Source organism: Budorcas taxicolor, chromosome 5 (genome assembly GCF_023091745.1).
Source record: "Budorcas taxicolor isolate Tak-1 chromosome 5, Takin1.1, whole genome shotgun sequence".
In the NCBI taxonomy this organism is placed as follows: domain Eukaryota; kingdom Metazoa; phylum Chordata; class Mammalia; order Artiodactyla; family Bovidae; genus Budorcas; species Budorcas taxicolor.
In genome coordinates, this window is record NC_068914.1 from 88,540,627 (window position 1) to 88,553,553 (window position 12,927).

A 12,927-nucleotide genomic window follows, 5' to 3' on the forward strand; every position below is an offset into this window, starting at 1 on the left:
TAATTAGGTCATTTATGGGACAGGTTGGATGCTATATGACTGAAACTTTTTCATGCTAAATTAACCTTAATTACATCTGATAAATCCAGATCATAATCTCAGAAACTTCCTCATGTTTAGAGGAAATAATGACATATTTTGCAAGATTATCCAACCTTCTTTCCACTCTACCTTCTCATTTCTCTAGGATTTGGGAAACTGGAAAATTCTTGACTTTCCAAGAGCTAGACATATGGACTCTATAATCAGTTTATATAAACTTCATTTTCAATCCTAAATTATGACACAATCTCACTGCTGTAAGACTTCCACTGTACCTGCTATGCTGGCAATAATCTTAACACTCTATTAAAATCAAGGGATAATCCAAGATCAGCTATGAGTGAAAGGACAGTAGAGCTGAGGAGCAATACAGTGGGCAAAGTATAATTGCAGCCATGTGACTGAGGAAATCACTGCTAAAGTGCTGGGAGAGTGCCCACAGAGAAAACACAGTACCTTTAGGGAACTTTGCATGTTAAAAGTACTTCCTTTTTGTTTTTTTCTCTCTTCTCAGCTGCTTAAGAGATCACCTATGGACACAAGTGAAATTTAAAATTGAGAGAATGCTTTTATCAACATGAAAAGTAAACAGCATATAAATAAATACTGGACAAGGGCAACCCTGTTATAGAATAACAGTTAAGTTCCAAATGAACCTTCAAAACCACAAATGGACAAAAATGCAAACTAAAGAACAATGAACACATACCAATTTCAAAACTATATACAAACTCAAACATTTTAAATTGAAAAAGACACGAAGCAACAAAGTTAGACATCCCAAACACCAAAGGAAAAACTGAAGGTAAATGGTATCTAATGGCACAAATGCCTCCAGAGAACAATGTTACTGTAAATAATCTGTAGGAGAGAAACTTTCGAGATCATGGTTCAGATTTTTCAAATGTTTTTGGATAAAGTGACCTGAGACTGATTCTTGAGCCTATTTATAATTCTGATTAAGATACTTGGACATGCCCTTCAAAGGACATCATGAGATGACGAAACAAAATCTCATCTCTTTCTTGCCTTTCAACACACCAACGGCACACCACTTTCTAGAAATGCTGAAGGCAAAGGAACTGACTGGTACATAGGAGGTGTGGTACTTCTATTTCCATTACATATGTTTTGGCTCAAGTCAAAAAGCCTACAATTAATAAAATAAAGGATTCCTCATGTTACATGCTGGAGGCCACATACCATGAATAGTGAATCTACAAATAGTACTTTCAAAGCTACAGTTATCTGTTAGCAATGCACATTATCAAGAGGCTCCGTTTTAAATGCCAACCATGACTTACACATGAATGATATATATGAGTTCAGAATCTTGATAAAAGTCGACCAGCATGTCACTCACTTCAACTCTCATTTTAAATAGGCACTGTGAAAATGGGAATGCTGCTGTACAGTAATGAGTAGTATATAATGAAATTAGTGTTCTTTTATGAGTACCTGCTCTACATTAATTCCCTTTAAAGAAGCACATGAAATATTCAGAAAAAATTTTTTCTATCAGTCTACAAAAGGAGTTAGTGTTCAGAAATAAAAATGAAGCACTTGTGTCTTCATTTTTTTTTTAAAAAAAAAACTTCACAAAGGTGCAAATAACGTAAATGCTTTCCAGGGCTCACATGGGCAGATCAGTACTATTGTGTCTTGTTTTCCTAGATGTACCATCATCTCGTGGCAGTGCTTTCTGCAAATTGGACATAGCAGCAGTTCTCTCGATGTCTATCACAGCATACAGCTCTGTGCGCCTGGTAGGGGTCTGTGGAAGGGGAGTGGTAGGCGTTTTTGGAGTCTGAGGGTTGTCAGAGTCACTGCCACCTTCCAAGTCAACCTGTATGTAATTGAGCTGCCTGTGTTCTAAACTTGGGCGTCTGATATCAAAGTTAAAGACTGTCGGCGTACAGTCCCGACGCCTTGAATACTCTATTTTGTGAGCACTTGCCGGCACTGTTACATTCTCTGTATTTACATAGTTATGCATTGGATCTAGATTATTATGGTAGCCATTCAGAGATGGGGTCTTTGGTCCTAAGTTGTCATCTTCATCCCTACTTAGCTTGCGGGCTTCCCAAACAGGAGGCAAAGATGGTAGATTTTCGTAGTTTAACAATGCAGTTCTTCTCTGAGCTGAGTTGTTGATATTCTGGGTATCTGAGGTACTGGTGGACGGCAGACGACCTCTCCTGAAGCCCGAGGCACTGGGGAGAGATAGGCCATTTAGATTTTCATACACCAGTTTGTTAACAGAGGGCGCATCTCTTCGCTCATCACTGTCATAGCCAGTGTCCCATTCTGTGTTATTTGCACCACTTCCACTGATTTGATCTCTTCCAAGTTGTTCCAGTTTCTCTTTTTCCATTAATTGCTTTTGAACTGGTGTTGGTCCTAAGACAAATTTGACTCCTTCGGGTTCAAGAAGAATCTGAGGGTCCCTGTCCTCAATATTACTTGACTCTTCTTTCGGTGTGTTGCTTTCAGCATTAGAAACTCTTGCCTCCAATGGGACATGCACACTTGTGCGGTTTTTCCGTTCTTCTTGCACACCTGTAGTGTTGACATAGGTATGTACCTAAAACAAAACAGGAAACTGAGTAGCTTGTTTAAAAGAAAAGAGAAAAGAACAAAAAATCTGCCTGACTATGTCAATTAATTTTATTAACTTTCTAAGTATATTCTTCAAAGCTTTTGCACCTGTTTTTTACTAATAAAAAGGTTGGGAGGAGGTGGGAGAAATGTAGAAATATCTTCCTAGCTTGATAAAAGAATAACTACTTTAAAATAGATGTGATGGTGAAACATAAGCATTCTATAAAAAGTCAGGAACAAACAGGGATTATTACTTTGATGTTCTAGAAATTCTATCAGTGCATTAAAACCTGATTTAGAAATAGGAAATAACAAGTATTAAAAAGGAAGAGAGAAATTTATCATTATTTATAGATCATCTGACTATATAGAGAGATAAACCTTATTAGATTTAATAAGAGTTCTATAAGATACATAGATATAAAATAGGTTCCACCTAGTAGGAAATTATCACTACTTAGAAAAGCTCATGGTATTTGGGGGAGATAATATAGAAGTCTTTACATAAAATCTGAAAAACAAAAAATAAAATTCTAAAGGAGGAATATTTAGTTATAGTAAGAACTCATTTAACAAGTAAAAAATACAAAGAAATGTATTTTTAAACAGTGAAAATTTCTTTAATGATAAACAGTCATACTGTTGACAAAAGGTAAGTACAGCTAATTAATACAGACAATGTTCAACCAGGTACACCATTCCTAAAATGAAAACAGACCAGTTGGGAATATTAAATTGCTCTGTTAAAAACACTGACAAAATCTGCCTTACTGCTAGTAGTGCACTATTTACAAAAACTGTAATATAAAAAGCTTTCCTTTGAGGTTATTTTAAGAGAACTGACCATTAGTTTTGTCCGTCTTCATCTATAGATGCACCTCTCCTGTGGACCCACAAACTTAACTGTAATGCTAAGTTTCCCTCAACACCTATACATATTTGGGTGTATGTCAGCAAATATATGCTTTGTCCTCTGAATCTTCACTACAAAGGTCATATACAAAAGTGACAACTAAAATTCAAATTGACTGAAACATTCAAGTGTTAGCACGATAATAATACTCTAACCCCATACAATACCACTGGACAGCAGGATATGCTTACTTGTTCCTCGGCCACCAGCAAAGGATGTGTAGATTCTTCACCTACTGAGGGTAGGCGGGCACTTCCCACGGAAGGATGTCTGCTGGAAGGATGGGATGAAGCATCTCCGAACGAGGGATATCGGGGATATCCATTGGGTAAGTTCTGAGCAGCAAACCCTGGAGCTGAGTTTGCGTTTATTGGTTTCAGAAAGGATGTAGGGGTAGGGCACAGAGAAAAAAATGAATGAGGATACAATCAGAACTAAGAGGTTTAAGGAGGTGTTTCTGGTAAGATACACAAGAAACTAGAGCAAAACAGAACCTCCCTCCACTTTTAACTCTCCACTCACATTTAAAATGATATTAAACACTTTGTGTTTTCATATTTAAAATGTTTATAATTATAGCTAACAGTTTTCCAAAACTCACAATCACTATATTTATGTTAGCCAATGGTAATTTCTAACATGGTATAGATTAAATATCCATAGTCTATAGCTTATAATAGAAGAGGGGGAAATGGACACTTACTTGTAGGTGTTCGAGGTGTCCTAGGGACTTCCAATTCTGTCTGATGGTTATTCCTTTCAACCACGGGTTCCTCCACTACATTTATACTATTATTCTGCATAATCTCTTGTAACATATTAAATAATTCTTCTGCACGAGCACACTTAAAGGCAAAGATTCCTACAAATATATACCAGAGGAAAAAAACACGGTCACGACATCTAAAAAAGACAAAGGAGCACCTGTCAAAGAACAAAATTATAAAGGAAGCATTCTGTGTACCAACAGCAAGAAAGGCCTTTCAAATAAATGTCTGATAAGTTAATTATATTCCCTGTTTCAAAACACAAGCCCAAAAGAAAGTTCACAGAATAATTTTCATTTGCCCATGGGTGATGGCTCAAAATAAGGAAGGCAAAAACAAGATTTGCACACTTGCTCTAGTCTGCTTTCTAACAGCTGGGGGAGTCTAACCTGTCATTACCACAGGAATCCACCATTTGATAGACGCTTGCTCTGTGGATTACAACTGTTACCTTGTTTAATTATTGGATTACCATTCCACTCTGATACAGAAGGAATTTGATGCAAGAGGTTCCCCAACTTGTCCAAGGACTTTTAAGAAGTAAGTGGCAAAAAAATAAAACTATGTTCTGCTTAACTCCAAAGTTTAAGTTCTTTCCCCCAAGGTGTAACAGTAAAAGTGAAAGTCACTCAGTCATGTCAGACTCTTTTGCAACCCCATGGACTAGCCTGTCAGGCTCCTCCATCCATGGGATTTTTCAGGCAAGAATACTGGAGTGGGCTGCCATGCCCTCCTCCAGGGGATATTCCCTACCCAGGGATCGAACTCAGGTCTCCCACATCACAGGCAGATTCTTTCCTGTCTGAGCCACCAGCGAAGCCCTGTAACAGTAAAAGTGAAGTGAAAGCGAAGTCGCTCAGTCGTGTCCAACTCTTTGTGACCCCATGGACTGTAGCCTACCACGTGAAAATCCATGGGATTTTCCAAGCAGGAGTACTGAAGTGGGTTGCCATTTCCTTCTCCAGAGGATCTTCCCAACCCAGGGATAGAACCTGGGTCTCCCACATTGTAAGCAGCCCGTCTAAGCTACCAGAGAAGTGTTGTAGCAGTAAAGACAGAAGCAATTTACTGGGACTAATTCATTTACTTATCAAATCTTAAAGTTAATATGAGCCAAAATTCTAGATATAGAAAACATGCTTAATAAATGCTTGATAAGTGAATACATAGTGTACTATATCTCCTTTTTAAATAATCCACTTGAGGATTTTTTTTCATTCAGCATAAAAGTAAAACAGTTTAATTTAAACATATATAAAGTAATTGAGTTACAGAATGATATTCAAATATGATGATGTTTGGAGAAAAAAATAAGGGCTCTACCTACCTTGTCCAGTTTGACACCTTCGACCACTTTCAAAAGAAAAGAGATTCGAATCATAACCATAGCGTCGGAGGCAGAGGTAGTGCCATTTTACCGAGTCACGTTTGCGAGTGTATAAAATCAGTTCTGTGTCTGTAAGTTCCATTATGCCAGAACCCAACTCATTTCCATCATCATCCACATTAATGACCTAAAAAAAAGGTTTAATTAGTGCTAACTTAATGCTTCCTCTTGACAGTCATGCACATATTTCACTAATTTCAGGAAAACGTACTATTGCTGATTGGTTCAGTTATTGTTATTTCATTCAACAACCAATGTTTTCATATGGCATGGATTACATAGCAGGGCAATACCTGGTTCATATCCCCAAAGAACTCACATTCCCACTGAGGAGGTAAGATACACAAAGAAAAAGTCAATATCACAGAACTCTAAATGCTTAACTAACCTAACAACTGAGTACAACAGACCCTGCAAAATGCAGGAACTGTAGCCAAGGGTTGTTAGAAAAGCCTTCACATATGAAGAAAAGGGACTTTAGCTGGGTTTTGGGTATAAATAAGTTTGCACGCATGCATGCTCTGTCACTAAGCTGTGTCTAACTCTTTGCAGCCCCATGGATAAATAGCCCACCAGGGTCCTCTGTCCATGGGATTTCCCAGGCAAGAAGGAAATAAAGAGGGTGATTTGGTGGGTCAGGACTTAGGGGGCACATCCTAAAGATACGGTGCTACAGCAGAGACAAGGTACATTTCAGAGAGATCAAGACAGGACTGGCACTGAGTTCTTGTCAGGGAAGGCCTTGCACTGCTGAGTTTCAGAAAATGGCCAGAGACTTTAAAGAACAGATAACACTTAGGGAGAATTTACTATACTCCTGGGTTGGGCAAAGTGCTTTACTTGTATTTTGTCATTTAATTCCAATCCTAAACTGCAGGTAATACTATTGTTTCCATTGCATACAAATGAACAAAGACTTGGTGACAGTGTAACTTGTCAAAGGTCACAAAGCTATGAAGCAAGAAGGTTGTGATTTACACCAAGACTTATGTGATCCAGAGGCTGATTTATAGCAGACTGAGGTCAGAATATGAGAGGCATTAATGGCTGTGGATGAGTAAGGAATGGAGCACTTAGTGTCTAAGTAACAGAACACCACTGAAGTTTTAGAATAGTGAAAGAGGAAGATAAATCTGATGTCAACTGCAGGATGGATCACAGAGGTGACTGGAGGTAGAGTTTAGTTACGAAATTATCCAGGCATTAAACAATGACTGGGAACTAGTGACAGGACTGAAGAGGCACCTATAAAATGGCGTTTTAAAGACAATATTATCAGGTCATTTCAAAGAGGGCTGATGGGACCAAATCCAGGGGCTCTTATCACTGTGACCAAAGACTGAGTTCTCCAGAGTGTGTAACAGTCACTCAATAGTGCTGTTGTTTTCCTGACGGAGATACAAGATTTAGCCACTCATATCCATGACTGATGATATAGGAAGGTAATAAATGTAAATGTCTTCCAAGTTAGGGGAAAAAAAAGGAGAGTATTATCAGAATTGTGTGGTTCTAATTGGATATAGAAGACCAAAGGAAAAGAGGATTTCATACTGTCAGTAAAAAATGTTGTCCTTGTTGGTTAAAACAAGAAAAGGCAGACTGGACAAAAAGGAAAATAAAGAGTCTGAAGATACCAGTGAGGAAATAAGAAGATGTGTTAAGTGAAGTAAAAGAAGAGCATCCAGGTAGGCAGCAAGAGCTACAACTCATCCAGTTTTTACTGACCTTAAACTTGTTCCGATGGTTATCTGGGACAGTGTCTTTATCTGGACAGCTACAACAGCTACCCATGGCTTCTTCAGAAGACCATGTGAGCACTACATGAAAGATAATTTGCAAAAGATTATTAGATATAAGATATACAAATCACAAAACAGAAAAAAGACTCTAGAAATCACCTAACATTAGTCCTGTATTATTTTAATGAGGAAAATTAAGCCCAGGAAGGTAAATGGCTAAAGCTAGACTTCACACAACTAGCTGGAGAATTTCACTCAGCATCAACAAGAATAATTTTGTTAGGCAGACTTCACAGAAGCCTCAAATTTAGTTTGCAAAAGTCTGCCTATTTTAAAACTATCTAAGAGAAACCAATTTAAGGTTTCATACATAACACTATTATACTTAAGTCATTCATGGAATTAACCCTTTATGGCTTACTAGGACTTCATGTCTATCTTCATTAATAAATTTCCCAAAAGGTGACAGACTTCTGGCTTGGCAAGTATTCTGATTCATACTATACACTGTAATATTCTTTATGGATCCCTCCAGACAAAACTGGTTAATAAGACACAAAAACAAATCTGGAATAGTTCATTAAGAGAGAAAGACAACTGAAACAGTAACACAGAGAATATTGGCAAAACTCTAAATGTGTCTATCTAATCCTTTCCCACAGAGGATAAGAGATAAGTGGTTATAGTTCCATTAAGTGTTCAAGAACACTCCAACTGAACAAAGGAAACTTCACTTATAAACAAGGGAAAGAATCAGAATGGATGTGAAAGTATTTGAAAAAAGGGGAAGGGAAGGAAGCATAAGAAGTTACTAAACATTAAAAACACAAATCTGATTAAAGCTTGTCTGGAATTCTTCAGCAGATCTTTACTACCTTCAGGAAAAAAAAATGCAAAAGCTCAAAAAGTCCTTTACATTATGGTCCTTGTCTACAAATCCAGTCTAACCTCTCACTCCTCTCTGCTGCAAGCCGCACCCAGTCATACCAGTTTCCCTAGAGCGTCTTGTTTCCATGCTGCTCCTTCCTCAAGATTCAACTCAGAAGACAGTGCCTTCAGGAAGCCTCTTCTGACTCCAATCAACTGGGCAAGTTATATTCCTTATGTATCCCCAAGCACCCTGAGCTTCCCAGTCTCACAGCCTCTTTCACACTGTTTACTCAGTAGAAATTGTGATGGGCTGTTTACTTATCCATCTTCTTCCCCCCACTTGGAGCTCCTTTCCAGTCGGGACGGAATTTACTCATCCCTGCTTTCCCTGTGCCTTACGTAATGACGAGCACACAGCAGGCGCTCTACGTCTCTCGCAAGCTAAATGGACTGCACTAAAGGGAGATAAAGAACGCTGGCAGCTATAAGGATTAAACCAATTTAAAAAAGTAAAGCCAAAAGAAGCGATAGAAACCAGAAGTGTATAAACCAAAAGAAGTGATAAACAAAATAGTAAAGTTAAGACTCATATTTCGTGGTGTCCTCGCACTAGTCAGAATGGCCATCATTAAAAAGAAGGTGTGGAGAAAAAGGACTCCTACTACACTGTTGGTGGGAATATAAGTTAGAAGCTACTATGAAAAACAGTATGGAAGTTCTTAAAAAAAAAAACCAAAAACACAAAAAACGAAAAACAGAATTGCCACAGGATCCAGCAATCCTACTCCTGGGCAAAAATATCTAGAGAAAACTCCAATTTGAAAAGATACATGTACCCCAATAATCATAACAGCACTATTTACAACAGCCAAGACATGGGAGCATGCTTAACGTCCATTTAATGATGAATGGATCAAGATGTGAAAAGATACATGCACCCCAATAATCATAACAGCACTATTTACAACAGCCAAGACATGGAAGCATGCTTAACGTCCATTTAATGATGAATGGATCAAGATATGGTATATACACCTTATAGTGAAAGGCGCTCAGTCGTGTCCAACTCTTTGCAACCCCAAGGACTATACAGTCCATGGAATTCTCCAGGCCAGAATACTTGAGTGGGTAGCCGTTCCCTTCTCCAGGGAATGTTCCCAACCCAGGAATCAAACCCAGGTCTCCCGAATTGTACAATGGAATACTACTCAGCCATAAAAAAGAATGAAACCTGGCCATCTGCAGCAACATGGATGGACCTAGAGATCACTTACTTACTAAGTGAAGTAAGTCAGACAGAGAGAGGTAAGGAACACATGACATATCACTCATATGTGGAAACTAAAATGTGACACAAATCAAGTTATTTACAAAATAGAAATAGGCTCACATACATAGAAAACAAACTTATGGTTACCAAAGGGCAAATGGGGTGGAGGGAGGGATAAATTAGAGGAGGTTTGGAATTAGCAGATACAAATTACTATATATAATATATAAATAGATAAAACAACAAGGTCCTACTGTATAGAACAGAACTATATTCATTATCTTGTAATAACCTATATAAGGAAAAGAACCTGAAAAAGAATATATATATATAAATATTTATATAATACTTACATATATATAAACTGAGTCACTTTGCTGTACACCAAAACTAACACAACATTGTAAATCAATTATACTTCAATTAAAAGTTAATAAATTTATATAAAATATTTATGTGTGATGATATAATAAAAAATCTTGTTACATAAAGGAAAAAGAAAAAGACTCATATTTGGTATCTTGTAACTAATATGCCAGCTAAGTATCATGGTGTAAAGATGACTGTCAATCGTGTACCTCTCAAGAGTAATGAGTCTAAAGGCAAAGACAGAGCTGTCAACAGATAATGCATTATGATAAACCTTTTATTATTATAAGAAGAGTTCTGTGGACACAGAAAGAAGCAACTAACTTTCTGGATTAGGAAGGGAAGGAAGCAGCATTTGAGCTGGACTTTAAAAGGTGAGCAGAAACAGTGTGCTAGGCAGAACACAGAAATAGGCACTAGATAAAAAAGTAGGTGCAAAGATAAAAGTCGTGATCAGCAGTGCTATACTCAGGAGCGAGCGAGGGATCCAGTACAACTAGAGTACAGGGTAGGCTCAACTACAAGCAGGAGCCAAACTACACACCCTGAACAACCACCTAGGGGTCTGGGATGCCAACTACCAAACCTGAAGTTCACCGGTCTCCAACGCTCCTGCAGTCAGAGGGACATGACTCCATCACGGCACTTATCATATTCTACTGTAATGGTTAGCTGTCTCACCGGCCACTTCACTGTGATCTCCAAGAAGAGAGGAACCTTGTCTTCTGAATTTTCTAGGGCACTAAGCATACTGTTTGACGTAGCAGATAATTATTTCATAAAAGTCTAATTTTTAAAAATCAAATCACTACGTGTTTGGGACTTCCCTGGCAGTCACACTTCCACTGCAGGGGGCATGGGTTCAATCCTTCGTTAGAGAACAAAGAACCCACATGCCAGACAGCACAGCAAAAAAAAAATTTAGTAAGTGTTTAATAAATTATGAGGAGGCCAAAAGAATATTTTTCAAAAAATTTTAAAGCAGAGAGATGACAGAAACAAAAATACAAAAGTCTTCTTGAAATTGCTTATCCATACTCACCACTAACTCAAGAATACAAAGAGCTAAATGATTACTTACAGTGTGGCTTTTGCTTGAATAAAAAGGTTTCAAGTGAATAGTTTTCAACTATTTCTCAAAAAGAGTAGAAAAACCATTCTTCCACTTTACATCTTCAGGCAGCACCTCTGATTCTGTCAGGGATGTATGAATGGTGGTACAATCTACTTGGGGACTCTATCTACATCGAGTGTTTCAGTTCAGTGCAAACATAATTACTGAAAAGCCTAACATGTGACACGAAATCCTTGTATGCCATTGAAAAGAGTATGAATTTCATCCTGCACATGATGGAAAGCCACTTAAGCATTTTAAGCAGAAAGTGAAGCGGTCAGAACTGCATTTCAGATACCTCCATCTGCAAGGTAAAATTTTAAGTGGGAGTTAGCTCAGAGGAAGGGAAAGCCAGTTAGAGACCACTGAAAGCTGAAATACACCAAGGACTTAAAAGGGAGCAGCAACAGTAGCAAAGATGAGAATGACGGATCTTAAAAGTATTAGGGAACCAAGTCAGCAGCACCGAGTGTCCAGCTAGGGATACAGGAAGTAAGAGGCAGTTTTCAGTGCAGATAAAGGGTGCTGGTTCCATTACCTGAAATAGGAAAAATCTTTTCAGGTCTTCAAGAGGAAGTGATGGTGGTTAGTTCAGTTTTAGACATGTTAAACTGCAATTCCCAGAGAACCACCGAATGGAGACATATAATAGAGTTAAGTACATCAGAATGGGCTTGAGGGAAGAGGTAAAATATTGGGGCACATGGTATTTGAAACTATAAAACAGAAGATCCTGCTCGAGAACAGGATAAAGAGCAGTCTGCTGAAGCTGAAATTCTGGGGAACACAAATGTGTAAATACTAGAGAAAAACAACTGAAGGAGAAGAAAAACAATCAGAATGGTACAAACTAAAAAAAGAAAGTGTCAAGAAGGAGGGTCCTCTCCGTGATGGAGTATTAGGTAGAGGCAGAAGCCATTATGCAGTGAGCAAATGGAAGATGAGTAGTCCTCCAGAAAACAGAAAAGGCTCTTTTAAGAACACAGTGAGAAAGGAAAGCCTCAAGTGACAGGGTATGGTTGGACATGGTTTCAAAAGAAAATACATTTCTTGAGTTATTTATTGTTTTAAGATGACACAGGTTTATGCAGATTTGTAATCAGTATGTCAGTAAAGTTTAAAGAATATAGGAAACACCAAAGCAATCCGCCAGAAGACGGATCAAGATAAGCAGGGAATGTTTGGGAACACATGTAAGAATTAAAGATTTTAAAATTAGAAAAATAAAATAAAATAAAAAAAAATAAAGTAAAAAAAAAAAAAAAAAAAAGATAAGCAGGGAGACGAGACTAGAGCTGAGTTCTGGAACCCAGACTCAAAAGTGTGCCCAGAGGAGAAGGAATGCCTTGTGCTCAGAGTAGATGTGAAACTGAGAGTCACTCAGTCATGTCCAACTCTTGGTGACCCCATGGACTATGCAGTCCTTGGAATTCCCCAGGCCAGAATACTGGAGTGGGTAACCATTCCCTCCTCCAGGGGATCTTCCCAACTCAGGGACTGAACCCAGGTCTCCCGCATTGCTGGCAGATTCTTTACCAGCTGAGCCATCAAGGAAGCCCTCTGAGGAGAGAGGGAAGAAAAGAAAGATGAGTGGAACGTATCAGAGAAGCTGAAACAGATAATATTCATCATCTTACATTTCTTTTGTAAAATAGAAGGCAAGTTTGCAGAATGAGGGACTTGAGGAGAAGGGTAGGATTTTTCACTGAGAAGCTACACAAGAAAAGCAGCGGGATTATTAAGCAGGCTATGCTGAGAGAGAGCAGAAGCTGGAGAGTAAAATTATATTATTTTTCTAGCTGTGCTCAGCAGTCCAGAGGGTAGACAGCTGAGCTGACCCGGGTCAGAGGGCAAG

General features: G+C 38.3%; 1 protein-coding gene and 1 non-coding gene across 2 annotated transcripts; one reads left to right on the forward strand and one right to left on the reverse strand.

The window, feature by feature from the left end:
• Window positions 1-1,675: 1,675 nt before the first annotated feature.
• Window positions 1,676-7,501, reverse strand: FRS2 (fibroblast growth factor receptor substrate 2). Its single transcript, XM_052640829.1, has 5 exons — window positions 7,436-7,501; window positions 5,651-5,837; window positions 4,260-4,418; window positions 3,748-3,911; window positions 1,676-2,626 (listed from the first exon to the last, which is right to left on the reverse strand). Exons 1-5 carry the CDS (start codon window positions 7,499-7,501, stop codon window positions 1,676-1,678), a joined length of 1,527 nt encoding a protein of 508 aa, XP_052496789.1.
• Window positions 6,988-7,115, forward strand: LOC128049148 (small nucleolar RNA SNORA25). Its single transcript, XR_008199511.1, has one exon. It is a non-coding gene; the product is annotated as a small nucleolar RNA SNORA25 (small nucleolar RNA).
• Window positions 7,502-12,927: the final 5,426 nt, after the last annotated feature.

Excerpts from the sequence above, each read along its gene's own strand:
- FRS2 (XM_052640829.1), bottom strand. The coding sequence starts at position 7,501 with ATGGGTAGCTGTTGTAGCTGTCCAGATAAAGACACTGTCCCAGATAAC. Across the intron at positions 5,838-7,435 it reads ACCATCGGAACAAGTTTAAG|GTCATTAATGTGGATGATGA; the intron begins GTCAGTAAAAAC and ends CCTTTTTTTTAG. Across the intron at positions 2,627-3,747 it reads TGCTGGTGGCCGAGGAACAA|GTACATACCTATGTCAACAC; the intron begins GTAAGCATATCC and ends GTTTTGTTTTAG.